The sequence below is a fragment of the Chenopodium album genome, chromosome 1 (assembly GCF_948465745.1).
Source record: "Chenopodium album chromosome 1, dcCheAlbu1.1, whole genome shotgun sequence".
Classification (NCBI taxonomy): Eukaryota; Viridiplantae; Streptophyta; class Magnoliopsida; order Caryophyllales; family Amaranthaceae; genus Chenopodium; species Chenopodium album.
Window position 1 is genome coordinate 91016198 of NC_137834.1, and position 17000 is coordinate 91033197.

General features: G+C 34.1%; 2 protein-coding genes across 2 annotated transcripts; both read right to left on the reverse strand.

The window, feature by feature from the left end:
* Nucleotides 1–157: 157 nt before the first annotated feature.
* On the reverse strand, nt 158–1916 carry LOC145563354 (methylesterase 10-like). The gene is made up of 3 exons (XM_081623801.1): nt 1173–1916; nt 783–920; nt 158–598 (listed from the first exon to the last, which is right to left on the reverse strand). The coding sequence occupies exons 1-3, from the start codon at nt 1539–1541 to the stop codon at nt 320–322; spliced, it is 786 nt and encodes a 261-aa protein (XP_081479927.1). The 5' UTR covers nt 1542–1916; the 3' UTR covers nt 158–319.
* Nucleotides 1917–2502: 586 nt separating this feature from the next.
* On the reverse strand, nt 2503–6217 carry LOC145563364 (autophagy-related protein 101-like). The gene is made up of 7 exons (XM_081623812.1): nt 5915–6217; nt 5780–5816; nt 5017–5102; nt 4665–4760; nt 3813–3972; nt 3569–3731; nt 2503–3012 (listed from the first exon to the last, which is right to left on the reverse strand). The coding sequence occupies exons 1-7, from the start codon at nt 5945–5947 to the stop codon at nt 2937–2939; spliced, it is 651 nt and encodes a 216-aa protein (XP_081479938.1). The 5' UTR covers nt 5948–6217; the 3' UTR covers nt 2503–2936.
* Nucleotides 6218–17000: the final 10783 nt, after the last annotated feature.

Below are 17000 nucleotides of genomic sequence, written 5' to 3' on the forward strand. Positions count from 1 at the left end.
TCATACGGAGTAAACTCGATTGTTCCTAGAATCCAAGGTACACCAATAGGCTTTTCTCGACTGTATGAGCATGTTAAACACCCGACATGTGCAGTTTGATAATCACTGCTTGTTCTTAATCAAAATCTGATCTTTCATTAAGACTTTTACTCCAAGATTGCATAACAGCTTAAACATGCCTTTTATTTCTAATAGATCAACCCACAATTACAATCATTTATAAATAATCACATAAATGTAAATTATAATTGCTTGAAAACCCTATGGGTGCAGGGCTGGGATATAATCGAACTATGTACTTGAAATGTGAAGTTGTTGCTCAATATATATCAGCGATCTCTAGCAAACAAAGGCATAGTTCTTGAGGTTTTGACAACATTACCATATGATCAGCTTTTGGTATGGATTTCACTTGATGTGGTGGACTATTTTTAATTATCCAGTTTTGAAAATCCGTCTTCATTAGTTCATCTTCTTCAGAAATAACAAATACTCGTTTCACTCTTCCAAATCTTTCTTCCGAAAATAATGAATCCTTTGCTAAGTCCTCACTGAATGTACCATCTAGCTTAACCATTTTTTTGGCCAATTCTATATCCTGCATTCATTTTAACCTTACAATTAGCCATAAAAGTCATACATATTTTAGACACGATGAGGTAAGAATTAAAATGGATCCAGGGTACCATAGTTTGATACTTCGAAATAATAGAAAACACATATAAGTACGATAGTATATGTATGGCACTTGGCTATTACTTCAAGTTTGTGGGATTATTTACCTCAGGCTGGCAATTTTGGTAGAGTTTAGTGCTCAAAATCTTAGGACCAAAAACTAGATGAGTGGCTGCTTTTTCTGGACCATTATCAAACCTGAATGTCGTGTCCAAAAACCCCTCCAAAGGTGTTCTCTTGAACGTCTGTTGAATGATAAAACAGATTAGTACGAGCACAGTAGGATCGTATATTTGTATCAAATTTTGACTCCAAATAAAGAGTTAGTTTCCTTCAGTAAAACTTTAGGCATGACGAGCAGTGTAAGAAGGTAACACAGAGATAGTTTCCTTCAGTAACTTGAACTTTAGGCTGGCAGCTATACTGTAGTATAATTGCCATACACCTGCAAATGAGCACCATATTTAGATACATAGTGAAGAATATTGAAAGCGTACCTCTTGAACGAGAGTAAGTGGAGGAGAGGAGCAATTAGGCATATAAGCAGACAGAAAAACACCAACAAGGATCTTCTCTGGGAATTTCTCCATAGCCATAGAGATTGCGATTCCACCAAAGCTATGTCCCACAAGCACAACCTTCTTATCACCACCATCGTCCTGTGGATCAATGGACCTCATGACATCCATCAAAGGCTCCACGTAGTCATCAATGGTTACAATCTCACTTAGCGGCCGAGCATGGACACCACATCCACCAAGGTCAACGACTGTAACCTGATGGCCCGCTTGCCTTAATAGAGGGATTAGCTTGTACCAGCACCAGGCTCCATGGCAGGTCCCATGCACTAGTACAAAGTGCTTCATTTTTCTTTATCCCCTTTTTGATTAGCTTGATTGATTTTGTTTTATAAGAATATATATGGCTGATTATAAATTACTTAAATAGGTAACTTTTTGTTTTCTTAGTTTTTGCAGTTTTTGGAATGGAAAATACCAATTTATACTCAACTTTCTCAGATGATGAGGATGGTTATTATTTGAATACGCCGTAGAAAGCTACAGAAATAAACGCGGAAAATAACAGTATTAACTAGTCAACGACTCTACAGAAATAAGACAAAGCAATAATGTGAAAGAGAGCGTGTGTTGACCAACCCTTCTTTGTTTGGCTGGCCATTATCAGTTATCAGTCTTATATCACTATATAAGCCAACTTCGGACTGTAACCACTTCACAATAACTTCTGGTGAGATCAGAAAGAAGATAATTTGGTGCGATTCTTACAACATAACATACTTTAACATAATCATAGGTGTTGTTTGATTAGAGGTAAAAGATAGGGAGAATTCTATTACTAGAAAAAGAATATTTGGTGTTTAGAGTCACAAAACCGACAGGAAAGCTTTAACTACTTCGTTGTCCCTATGGATTGTTTGGTGACTCAAAATCAACAAATTAGGGTAAATGAATATTCCAATAAAAGTTTCAATACCCATGAAACATAAGAAATTACTTACGGTTACCAAGCCCCCCACCTTGGTCACATTTTCCATGATTATTGTGGGGCATACCGCATACTTGCATTTTTCTTTCACACTAATAATTTAGTCTCATTCTTTCTCCCCAATTTTATTACGAGTAAATTAAATAAAAATATCAAGCTAACAAATAAAACAAGGAAAATCAATTCCTAGAAAATTTAAGTTCAAATGTTATCAACCAAACAAACTTAAGTCAATTTCTAGGAAATGGGTAAGGGATTACTTCCCATGACATAAATATCCTATGGGAACTCATTTCCCGTGTCAACTAAACAATACCCATGTTAATATGAAACTATCCTACCCTAAAGTCCTAAATTGTCTTATCAAAATCAAATTATTACAGTACATTGCCAAGATTCGAGCAATGACAAACTTCTCATGAGGTGAAGAAAAGGAGAAAGGAAGATTTTGATACAGGTTTATAAGAAAAATAAATTTTGTTAACAATAAAAAGAGTAGGGACAAGACATTATATATTTATATGCATAAAGATTAGATATGAACAAGCAAGTTGCCGAAACTTTAACCTTCGCAGGATTGTAGTACAGAGAAGAGTAGGGAATTACTCAAACGTGAGATATGAAGAGGGGAAAACAAGAAGGCACTATTTACAGATGTAGAGCACTTAAGACATGAATCCCGGTCACCTTTAACGATCCTGTTCCAGATTGACCAGATTAAAATCTTTCTGATGAACTGATTTACCATTGAATTGTCAGCTAAGCATGGTTGGATGGCCTGTTTGAAGCATCCTTTTGATCATATCCATCCCAAACGTAGTGTCTGATGAGCTGAATGAAATAGAATTACATTAGTACAGTCTATTAGTCATGATATATGGTGACCTGTGAACATGAATAACAAGAATCGGAAAGAGCTGAATACAGAGATGATGAGATTTACTGTACTGCTCTATGCATACAGTTAACTAGTTAAGAATTATGTTTTTCAGACTTGGGTGATTGTGTCAAACATGGATATGCATGAAAGTGTTAGATTTAAATTCATGTTTAATTGTATACAAGAATACAACTCATCCAATCAATTCCAGTTTTCACACTAGCATCCAAAGACAAGTTTGGTAGAAAAAAAATAAATATGAACACATTTAAGCTCTTCTGGAGAAAAACCGTAATCAGCTTCGAACCATATTCACAACGTACTACTTCACATTATAAAGTTAATGCAGGAATCCAAAAAAAATAAGAACATAAAAAGCAAGGAATAGAAAAACAGCTAGCTTAGTGTTTAAACAAATCCTCAAGAGCAGAAAACACCAAGTGGGCTCTCATTGAGAGATTGAACACGAAAACATGAGAGTAACCACAAAGGGTATAGATGCCACACCTTGGGATGGTAATCTCATAGGGAAATGAGATTCCTTCACGACTTGGAATGGGAGGAATATGATCCTTTTTCTCATTTACAAATTTTATTATTTGAAAGAGAACCTCCCGAAGTGACACTTCAATTGCAGCCCTACGAGCACTTCTCTCCTCGGATGCACCCTCTAAAATCATTCATAACAGGTTAAAAACAGGGGATATCTCTAGGAGCAAACACAATCATCCAAGCATGCTAACAAACTAACCAGAGTCTATAACTTTGGAGTGGTGAGTTTTGCTAGAGGTTGGTTTGTGATGTTGAGCAACATTCAGATTGATGTACCATTGTTCCCAATACAGACGTTCAACTTTGTTTGAGAACCATATCGCCTTGTTGCTCTTTACTTCGTAGAAAGACAAACATATCTGTACAACACCAATTAAACCAAAAAAGCTAAGACCTTGGGAATTGTGTAGTATGGAAAGGAGACCTAAGACACACCATATCAACAGCATTGACACAGCCACATATACCGAGGAGGTAAGATTACCTATGACATACTATATCAACAACATTGACAAAGCCACATATACTAAGGAGTAATGGCATGCTCACTAAGATGTGCTGGCTGTACTCCTCCCCCCACCACCACCCCCTAAGCCACCCATGGAACAGTTGTCTGTATGAATTTTGTGATTTAAACTAGTAATGTGATAACTTTCCAGATAAAGGCAAAAGATTATAAACAATGATTTCTTTTCAAGGAACTCTACTATTTACTTCAACTACCACCAAATCAATATACTTTAGATACAAAGTAAACTCATTCCTAAAATTTGAGTCCAACATTTAACCAGGAGGATAAAATAAAATAGCCAAATGCGGGAAAAAAAAAAACCATAAAAAGGAATGGCTTAACGTACGAGGAGGGCAGGTAGTATTGTATTGTGAAAAGCACATAGAAGTGACCCAGATATTATATTGATACAATAAAAAGACCAAAGTAAGATCTTCAATGCACAAAGATAGCACACAAGATTCATACACTAAAATTGTAGACAAATATAAAGTGAAAGTTAAAGATTACATTCATAAGAAGTCAGCGCATAAACCTCACCTGACTTTTTTTATTAGGGTGCTTCTCTACCCAAGAAATGAACTGATCAATCTTCTCATCTATCTTCTTTTCCAGTTCCACATCTCCACATTGGACCTACAAAAATATAATTATGTGATTCAACTGCTTGGGTAACATTAGAGAACTTTGAAGTAAACATGTTGTATTCATGTGTCCAAAAGATTTCAATGGATGAATTTGCAGCAACTTTTTCCAAAGAAAACAACTAAACTAAATATAACAGCATAGTAAGTATTGAAGAGTGGCTGCCACAGAAGATATGGAATCTACAGCTAAACACATCTACTTTCTATCTATCATATACTAATACTTACTACTTGAGACCACTCACGTATGTAATGTCAAAAAGTTCCAAATCGACATCTTTAGGCCGCACAAGGCCTAGAGCCCTATGGAACATAACTGTATGTAGTATACCTGCATATAATTTCAATGAATGATTAGGCCATAAGTTGGTATGAAAAAGAAATCGACTCACGAGATGGTAAAACACATTCCAAGTTTTCACGATATAATTTGAATTACCTTGAACCAATTACCATTACACTAGTATAAAAGTTCATTGAAAAAAAAGATGACCAAATAAAATCCACATTTCTGATCATCTTCGAGTAAACTTATTAGAAATAGCAATATACCAACTAAATTTCAAGATACTCTACTCAGACTAGTTGTGTCAAGGTGTACAATGCACATTAAAAGTGACAATCAACATCGTAACCTTAGTCAATATTCGAAAATCCACTGCCAATTTCTTTAATTTTTTCCGAGGTGCTCAAAAACAAAGTCAATTGAAGTGTTGGAATTACAAGAGCAGTCAAGTTCGGATTTTAGGACATTGAGATAACTAGGGCAAATCAAATTTCAACAAGAATAATCCAACAAATAAGGATTGGAGTATACTACTTCGTATACTTTAACTACAATTCAGCAAAAAAGCTATGAAATTAACAACCGTAGAAAATCAAAACCTATCTAATCCAAAATTACTTGACAATTTGCTAATTGATTGCAATTACAGATTAATATCATCATCTGCAAACCATAAATATCGTAACAAAAGCCAATTACAGAGAAAAAAGGGGTAATCTTACATCGCAAAACTTCTCTAATTTCGAAATGCTCTACTTCCTGCAACAAAATTGTGAAAAAAAAAAAAATCAAATACTAGTACAATCGACGATTGAAAGAGTAATCAGAAAACATAGAGTAAAATTAAGGATGCAAACCAATTCTTTGAGTTGGCAAACTTCGCAATTCATTTGGACCTAGAAATTGGAATTGAAATCCGATTGAAATGAGGTATTCGAAAATTGAACTGTAATTCTCCTATTGTTCGATTGTAGAGCAATTTAGATTGGTTTGGGAGAGGGAAGAGAGGTAAAGAGGTAAAGAGGGCAAAGCAATTGCAATTTGTAAAAGATTGTTGACAAAGGAGAACAAGTGATGATGGGAAGTTTACCAGTTTGTTAACCTGGTAAAGTAAGTTGATGGTCAATCAAAGATTCATATTAGAGATATTAAGATAATTAAGATAATACAATTAATTATGTTGTATGCCTTCTCAAACACTTTACGCAAATATTAGGATATAATACGGAGTATTTGATTTTTTTTAGGAAAGTATTTGATGTGATTATACATCGTATTATACAAGAGGATTTTTTTGTGTGGTTGGGGTTAATTTTGTCGAGACGGGCTTTGGTCTCTGGTTTGACCCGAGTTACTCATAACGGAGTATTTCCTCAAGTAATTCCTGATGAAGTAACACCAGGCCGAACCCTTCAAATAACCCCTGACGTAGTTACCTTTAGAGTAACCCCTCAAGTAACCCCTGATCGAGTTACCTTTTGAGTAATCCCTGATCGAATAACTCCTGACCACATCCCTCAAATAATTTATGATCGAATACCTCGAGTAAGTCTTGCCACACGGTGTGACCAACCACATATAAATTCAGCCACACAGTTTTAGGGGTTATTTTTATTCCTTAAGAATCAAAATTGAGCTTGGAATGGACAAAAAATCAACGTAATTATATTTTAAAAAAATTAGAAAATAACACCACAAAAAAACCGAACTTTTGATTATAACACCACCCAAAAAAAAGTTTTTATTATAACACCACAAAAAAAACTTAGGGCTTGTTTGACATCATTTTTGGTTTTTAGTTTCCTGTTTTTTTGAAAACTAAAAACCAAAAACAGAAAACAAGAAACAAGAAACAAGAAAAAGGTGTTTCGAATCGGGGCTAAGGCTGGGTACGGTGCGGTGCGTGGTTCAGGTGGTGCAGCTGGGTTGGGTTGGCCTGGTTTTCGTTGGTTGGCTAAGGGGAGTCGGCAGTGTGCGTTAGAGCGAAGACGGTGGGCCAGGGAGAACCGGCGCCGGTGGTGAAGGTGGTGGCCGAGTTAAGAGTTTAGGTTTTTTTTAATCCCTTTTTTTAAACCAATATATAATTGACACGTGTACAATGTGGGGCCAGTAACGGTTTTTTGGATGGCGTTAATAACTGGTGGTGAAATCAGGTTTTTAAGTTTTTTGTGGTGTTATAATAATTTTTTTTTTATGGTGTTAAAATTAAAATTTCGACTTTTTTGTGGTGTTATTTTCTAATTTGTCCTTATATTTTAGATTTTTTTTACTTCCACTTACCCCATTGTAATATTTTATTACTTTATCCAATTTGTCCTAAAACTACGTATATGAAAAAATGGTGAAGTATGTAAATTAAAAAGGGAACAATGCAATGGTAGGTTGGTATAATAGTACGTACCTAATCTACTTGGTACTTATCATCAATAACAATAAGACCCTTGATAAACTCTGATATGTCTTGGGCCACAGCCCAACTTCTACCGCACTGTAAGCCCTAAATGATTTTTTCTGGCTTTTTATTGCCCTTAACCCTTTACTCGATGAACCTAAAGAAAATTCCCTAGAAAAAACAAAGAAATCTAAAACGACGCCGTTCCTAGTCTTGCTACTGATATCGTCTCTCTAACTTGGCAAATCATTTTTCTAATTCTATTTGGAAATTAAATATTTTATCGTTTCCGAAGAAACCCGCGAATTGGTTTGAATCAATCGTAGCTTTCATCAGAATTAGGTCAGTTCCACCAAAACGTAAATTTATCATTTAATTTCATAAATTAAATCTTAATTCTTGTAATTTTCCGGTAAAATTCCTCTTTTAATTACCAGTTTGAGCAATTTGATTGTTTCGAAATGCATCGATTAATTTGAACGATTCCAAAACCCTAATTCATACTCCGCACTGATTTCTGATCATCGATGTGTTTTGAATTTTGTGCATCACTGCATTGTGCTAGCTTTTATTCAGTTGATTTATTTTATGCATTGTTAAGATGAATGTTTCATTATCTAAAGACTTGGCAGGAAGATGATTTGTGGCCTATGATGTATGTTGTTGAATCTAATTTATGAGTGTTCACTTCCAATGCGAGACTACTAATGATTGGGTTAAGGACCATTTGTACATAGTATTAATCTTTATTTGAGGTGTTCTTGGTTAGTTTGTTGGATGGAATATATGTTGGGTGAAGATTGCAAAGTTAGCTATTGAAAACTTGTGAAATTCTAATGTAGTAAAATGTGTGTTCATTGAGTAGGCAAATGATGCCCAACCATCTTATAATGAAGCATGAGTTGTCGAAAATGGCTTCTCTTTCTTCCTTGTATTTAAAATATATCGTCAAATGAATGGGTCAAACTCAATGGGACATTCATTTTAGAATATGGGACAATTTTAGTAGGAAGGAGGGAGTATATAACTTATACTGTACTAATTAGAGCATGTTATCCAAATATCTCTACTTAGAACTTGAAAATCTACCCCAATCATGTTGTAATACATAGAATCTTGGAATCAATCTTCAAGATTTGATGTATTGTCAAATAATTTGCATATGCATGCTTTGGTCTCCTAGCTACTAGCTCATGCCTTGAAATATGTGCCTGTGCATGTTACTTGTATTGTGTGGACTGAAAGAATTGTTGAGCATGTACATGATCAAATTTCTTCAGATGCAACATGTATGCCTAGAAAAAAAAATGCAATTGCTTATCAGAAACATTTGTTCTTTTAGAAGTGATGGAAACAGAGAAGTAGACTGTCCTTTCTTTTGCAGTCTGTAGAAGGGTTGCCTAACTGCTTAAGTGTACCTGTTGGATGATTGACAGTATAATTTTGTAGTGTATTTGAATGTTCTTAGCGCAAATAAGACTACTTTTTAGTGCATTTCTTTTTTTTGGTGTTTGATTATTATGTCTCTAGCTCATGATATGTTCTGAATGGGGTGATGCGACTTTGATCAATGCTCTGTAGTGGATTCAGTCACTGCATAATTGGTGGTTTTTTGGGGTTAAGAGTTCTGTAGGAATGGCACTGAATCACTGTTTTTTGAACTTAATTAACCTGAATTGATTAACTATCGAACTCCAAATTTTCAAGTTATTGTTTATCCACTAATTGTGCATTTGTGCTGGGATGATAGATTTTATTGTGATTTTCTTAGAATCTAAGCAAAGAGTCTAATTATTTGGTGTTTTTGAATTAACTTCTGACTTTGGAAGTATAGGATGCTGTCTTCATGCTTTTAATCACACACATCCACACTAAGCCAAACACAGTGTTATTCATTCCATCTTTTGTTTTGTAACAGTTAAACTGATTTTTCAAATTGTTTAGTGTTTAAAAAATGTCTAATTCATATTTAGTTCTATTGGCCTATAGTATTGGTATATAGGTTCATTTCTTTGATGCTCATGAACTGATGTCATTTGGATGCCTTAAATTAAGATAAGGCTCTACAAAATTCTTAATTTGGCCGTATTAATTAGTAATTACCAAGAAAAAGGGAAACAGAACTCAACTGGTACATACTCACCATTTACACAACCATTTCATTCTACGATAATTTTTGAACTGGAAAGGAACATAAACATCTGCAGCTTCTTTTATCATATGGATGTAAAGAATGTTCTTGAAAATGAGGCTTTTTATTACATACGGTGTACTTAGAATCTATCTGATACAACTGAAAGAACACAATTAAAGGTTGTGCACCAGCAAGATACATAGTCCATTTTTTTTTATTAGTTCCAGTTGTTTCTGCATTAGCTCGTCCATGGATCTAACCATCTTTCCCCTTTTAGAGTGAGCTCCTCTGATCCTTCTATTTTTTATAGGCGTGAGCCTTAAATTTCATACCTTGAAGTTAAAATTTAAGTGCTTCAGTACAACAACAGGGCGTTGTTATATTAGTTCTTTTTTACAGTCTTTCCGGCTTCTAGCTTGTATCTTTCATGTTCTCGAATGTTGCCCTCCTTTTGGCACAATTTAAGTTAAAAATAAATAAAACTCTGTCCTTGTAGTACATACCTCCATGCACTAAAGAGAATTTGCCTGGAAATTCTTTATTTTTTCTCCTAGGCTTTGTTGCTTTGAGATTTTGGGTTCAATAATCCTCAGGAAACACATATTATGTTGTCCAAGTTTACTTCGGACAGGTTTCTTAACATGTTTATGAGAAAATGTATATGTATATTCTTGAATGTTTAAGAATTGATTGATGAGTGTCCTAATATCTAGCTAGGTATGCTTTAATTTCTTGGCACGAAGCTTAGCTAGTACGGAGTATTATTTTTGTGCAGTTTTGATTTGAAGTGTGTTTTAACTGGATATGCCGTTTCATTTCAGATAAGGTATAGACAATCCAGCAGTATGATGACTTTATTTCCTTTATTTTCTTTGGTAGATCCCAGGGCAATAATTATGCTTGGACTAATATTGTTTGAAAAATGGCACATCTCCAAGACTCTAAGTTGATTCATTATCTACCAAATTGTGGGTTCTGCTACTACATGCTGTCTAGTGAATAATGAGGTACTTCAAGCTAATTTTATTCTTTTCTATTTATAGAAATTCTGTTTAACCTTGTGGATAATCCAAAACCAAAATAAATGATTATTTTTTTGTTTGCATATGCATTTGAATGCTCCTTGTGTAGCATGCTCCAATTTGGGTTATGAAATTATGCTTAGTTTATGTTGTAATATTCACATTCTCTACATTGTCATTGCGAGTCATGATAATTGTACATAACTATTATTTGTTGGCGGAAGGGAGAATTAATTTACCTTTTTTTTTTAAAACAAAAAATATATACAAGTATTTATGTTTAGTTAAGTTTTGGACCTAAGCCAAATCAAGACATTCACAACATTTTTCCTTAAAACTTAGCACTTACTGACAATATTTATGTAGAAACTTCTACTGCATGATAATAATCAGACTAGGGAACAACCAATGCTGTTCAGAATTTTCTTGTAAAAGGAGAGTCATTTGTTAAAACAATGACCATAGTGGTTAATTTTGACTGTTCTTCCTCCACTTTACTAGGTCCTAAAAAGAATCATCATGCACCATAGTATTTTACAATGATATCTATTTTAAAATGACATGTTGCCTAGGAATGTACCCAAGGTCACATGTCATGTTACTAGGGAATTTTTTCATGGATCAACGTTTCATCTTCTTTTTGCCCCATAATGTTGGTTGGGATCTTCAAACCAAAGCAAATTTAGCTTAGCTCGTGATGCTGATTAATTTACATAAAAAACCCTGTTTCTGTGCAGATTCCTCTGTTATAATGGACCAAATCTAATCTTGGTAGTAGAGAGTTCATATATTAGTCGATTTTGGTTGGGATCTTCAACAAATAAGATAGATCATCAGTTGACATATTTTTTTAAGGCAAACTTTATTATTATTAATTTTATTGTACCACCAAAGCCTGAGTAAAAATGCAAATTCCCAGATATATATGCATCAAATCTAATCTTGGTCCAAGAAATTTTGATGGGAGGGCATCTATAGAATGTCACTAGAAATTCTTTGTCTTAGAACCCCATCACATTCATATTTTAGCTGAATGTCACTTTTTTTTTTGAAAAAAAAATATCCCTCTCCCTATTAGTCTCTCCAATTAAGATGAATCCACATGCTAAAACTTTGCTCAGAGACATGATCTTGTGGTACCCTGCAGGAGAAAGGATCTTGTCCATTTTTTTGCTTTTTTGTCAGTTTGAATCCCCCACTTGAAGTTCCCATGTTGAATGACCTATCCTTGTCTCTTTATGTTTTGATATTGGCTAAGTGGGTCCATGGAATTTCTAGCTAACCAAACAAGAATTATTCATAGATTTGGTTTCTTGGAATATGCCTGTTTGCTGTGTTAAAAGCCACATTCTAATACACACTCAACTTTCATGTAGAAACTTATCATTAGGCTGCTAATATAGAGTTGAGGATTCCTTAGAACCAAATTCCTCTTATTGGACAGTGGGATGACTATTTTTATGCCATAAGTATAATTGCATCCCTTGGGGCATGCAGAGTTGTTTGCCCGTCAAACCGAATTTAAGCATCATTTTGATGAAAGTATAATGCTGATCTATGATGTTATTGATGTTCTATAATGATATTACTTGTATCAGAATTTAGTTGTCATATTACTTGTTTAAATTACACTATTGACGTGATAATTAATTGTAGATAGAGGGAGTACTTGATCACGAAGTCTAGCTTCATCTGGTAGTCTTAATTGTACTTGAGAATAGAACATGAGAACACTGAAAGCATGTAAAATGATGTTTGTTTGGGTAAGTTTAAGCAAGAATGCGTGTGAGGCTAGCTAAATGCCAATTTCAAATGATGATGAAGAATGTTTGCTTGTGTATTTGAATGATTGAAGCATCTTTAAGGGTGTCCTACTCCGAGAGGGGGGCCACTTGGGGGCTAGGTGGATAGTGCCTTCCACTCACTCACAATTCACAATTCACAATTCACAATTCACAAATCAATTATTGGGTCCACAATACAACTGAATGAACGAGTACTCGATGCATGGCAGTCTAGTCTTTTCATATAGGTAGGCAGCCACTATCTCACCAATCAATGTCTCTAGTAATCCTATACGACTTGTACAACTACTGTATATGTTTTCTATCTTGAGAGTTTGGAGTAATCGTTTTTAACTTAGCTTGTTAATCCTATAGACAACTAAATGACTAAGAAAACAATATAGTGTTCTTACCCTTTTAACAATTCCTCTTTGCTAAATGATAGAAAGAAAAATTATTCAGTTCTATAATACTAGAAATCTTTATATTTCTCTTATCTTGAAAATAATTCCTTGTGCAAAGATGGTAGAAAGAAAAACTCAGCTAATAATTAACCATTAGACGATTAACACTAAAGATTTATAGTGTACTTGCTCTCCTTATAATTCCTCTTTCCTAGATGATAGGAAATATTCAATTCATAAGCAGGAATATTGGGACCAAGGGGAAAAATTAGGGGAAGGGAGGGTTTGGGAAGATATATTTGAGAAAGATAAATGAATATATTTTGAGGGTTAATTGTGGGAGTGAAGAACAATTTTATTCATCACATCATTTGGGAACCAAGGACTTCCTTCCCCTTTGATTTAGTTTTTCTTTTCTGTAGCTATTTATTTATTTATCTATATTTTTGTTAATGATATTTTATTGGAAATTTGGAATAGTTGAAACTTTAACATTAAACCTCATTTTTAACATGCTAAGTGTATTATATTTATGTTTAGCTTTTAGTCCATTCCATTTTAATAATAGTAGATAGATAGAAAGCATATCACCGGCCATGAAAGATGTTTTGAAAATGAATTTTCATCATTGGTCGAGTCTTAAATTTTCTGAGTGATTGCTTATGTTTTACATATTTTGATGCTCACTAGCAAGTAGTAACCCTAAAATAGTCATCTTCCAAATCGATCCCTTCATGGATATATGACAACTGAATTGAGAAGAATTTGTTTTTGGCTATAGTAGTAGAACAAGTTTGCTACTCTGAATTTGTTCTAGTAGTTTGTGCCCTAAAATTATCCATGAGAGCTAAACTCAATCAACCATCCATGAAAGGTGATGTTTGGCTATACTAAAACAAATTTAATTTGCTACTCTAAATTTGACAAAGTATAACTTTAGATTGTCCCTTGATTATAGGATTACCTTTTGTTGTTTAATTATAACAGAATATTATTTAGTTATCACAATGAAGTAAAGGTAGAAAAGTAAACATGTTGCCACTCTAATTTTGAAATTCTTGATTTGCTTTGATTAGGATAGACTTTAATTAATTTACACAGTATGTTATTTGCTTTGCAGTGTTTTGATTTTACATTGCTAACAATAATCACTGAATAGTTACAAAGTACATTACCAATATCACTGTAAATACCGAAAAATGTCTCACCTCCTATCTTTGTGAAGTGTCTAATGATGATGATTACTTGCTTAAATTGCCTATTTTGTTTTGTTTTATGTTTCATTAGCCTTAGTTGGAGGTTTGAATATATTAGAAGAAGCTTAGAAGGATTTTAAGGGTTAAAAATGATAAAAGATCGAGTAGAAGAGGAACCAAGGTTTGAACAAAGAGTGAGAATTGTTTGTGATTATGTGTGAATTGATAAAGAGGTTAAGGAGAAACCTTTTAACAATGAAGTAAAAGTAGAATAGTAAAGATAGAAAAGTAAAAACATTGCTAGCCTACATTTCAAAATCTAGATTCACCTTCGATGTTAAAAGAGACTTTTATTCTACACAAAACGACTTATCTAATCCGAGTTGTGCTGTTTCAATTTACCATTGCTAAGAAAAATGCAGTCCGATTCAGTCCGATCCGGATTGGTTACATATGGAGTATTGTATTAGGTACGATACATGTACATTATACATATACTTGTGTACAGTATATATTGTACACCTACCATCTTAGGAAGAAGAATAACATAAGCTACCTTGAGTCAATGAGTCATAGTGAGTGAAATGAAATAGGGGCAGCAGCATGGCACAGAAGGACAAGAGATGGAATGGCCTGAAAGTGACAACAAAATGTCACACCCATTAAAACAGTAGCAAATAAACTCGATTGTAAAACCCTAGAAAATCAAAGCTTTTCCATTTGCCGGGTAAGGGGAGACAAATGGCTGTGCTTTATAAGGACCTACAATAATAACAATGGCATTAGGTAACTCGTAATAATCATTCATCTCTAATTCTCTTTCACACATTCGTGTCATCAGCAATGATAGAATTTTAGGTTAACAGTCACTATTTTTCACTTTAAGTAGTGTAATTTTGTGGTCTAATTTTTGACCTAAACACTTTTTCTTCTTTTTACTATATTGAGTCATGTGATCACGCATTTACTGCTTGAACAAGTATTCATATTTGTGACAATTTGCTTATTCACTGTTTATCATGTCATGTCAACTCATTTTGATCTCAAATCATATTACCTTATAAAGTTCCTGCTTATAGACTTGGTTACTACAGTGCTTTAAAGTTGGATTAACTCTACAAGTGATTATGATCCTTATGTTTAATGTTTTCTGTTGGATAATACTGTTTGGATCAAGTAGGGATTTTAATTTGGATTTGTGTTCTTTAATTGGCCCCTTAGGTACTATTGTTGCTTGCCTTGCTTTGCACTACTAATAGTTCATCAAGTGTGTTAAGAATGTGCGATCTTAAGTATTACGGATTATACTTGCCTTTTCTCTGTTTATGTTATAGAACTAGACCCAATGATCCTTCAATCACAACTAACTCATCCCAGGGTTAGATTATGAAAAAACACCTATAAATAATACTCGCAGTAGACAACTTATTGTGCTCCAAATATGATGATTAGATCCTCGTTTAATCCTAACAATGCAAGTTAATTGTCCTATTTACTTAATCGAGTTTAGTGAAGGCGTGTCGAGTTTGAGCCTAGTAATTACTGCAATTAGAATATGCATGTATGTGATTAGTTTGAGGTTGGTACCGGAAGCCATATTGTTGCATGGGTGTGTGGTGAGTGGCATGAGGTTTCATTATTGTACACTAATTAAAGTGTATTTAATCTTGTTTGTGCAAGACTGTATAAATTATTGTTAGACGTGTTTAATCTGTCATAAAGCAACGAAAATGAATGCAGATAATAGTATCGCATCCACATATAGTGATGATGATATGGCAGTATTCTGGCATATCACCTACATATGATTCTACGATGAATAAATAAATTAAACTGTATTATATATAGAATTAAATTAGGGAGTAAAAAGGATTAGAGATGATGAAAATGATAAAATAAGGAGGGGTTATGATAGAGAGAGATTCGAGAGGGGGAAGGAGGGAAGAAACGAATCTTATAGGGGAGTGTGAAGAATAGGGGCAGAGATAAAGCTGATTATTTAAAATAAAATAAAAGACATGCACACAGAATGTTATACTACAGTAGCATTAGAGAGAAGATAAGTAAAGTGGGTGAGTGGGGGTGCCGCTGCATACAAATTAAAGGGGGCGGTAGCCCGGGGATCGAGGGGGCCCCCTACTCTTACTCTGACGGCTAACCCACCCGGCCCCCGTCCCGGCCTCTCTCTCTCTCCTGCCCGTATTATTGCACCACACAACTTAAGATTTTGGAAATAGTTGCTCCTAATCCTACCAGTATGTGATATCATTAGTTAATTATTTTTACTGAATTGATATTTTGAAAAGAATGTTATCATTTTCTCAAGTAATATTAGAAACAAAATGTAGAGTAACATTTAGGTAGTACAAAACATACCTAGGGAGGTATGGAGTACAATGAGAATCTATTATGAGATTGTATTGGAAGTCCAATTGAATTTACATTTTGATCTTTTAAGCTGATAGACGTATATTATCTCATTGAATTGTATCTAATAATCACACAATGTTGAATTAAATTAAGTGTTTCTATTATATTTGATTACAGGGTGCAAGCGGGTAATCAAATCGAGTTTCATTTGCATCATTCAATATGGAATGTATTCAAATGATAGGTCATCTGTATTACTTCAAACAATATTTAGATCATAAGCCAGGTTAGTTTGTTCTATCTTATTTAATCCGTCTAAGTAATATGAAATTAGAAAAATATATACGAATAGGATTTTCAAATAACAAGGATATAAACTTAACACTCCGTACTATACATTTAAAATAATGTAACAAACACAAAAAAAAAAAAAAAAAAAAAAATTACAGGTAGAATAAGGAAGCAAAATAATGCAAAAGTTGAAAATGACATAAATAAGCTCCAAAATAGAGAAAAAGTGGAAACAAGAGCTTATCTCAGTCACTCCCCACATTCTCTCTAATGTCGCATTCCATGCTACTCGTCCCGTCCCTAAAATATCCCATTTCTGCCACTCCGGACGGCACGCGCGCTCAGTTTTG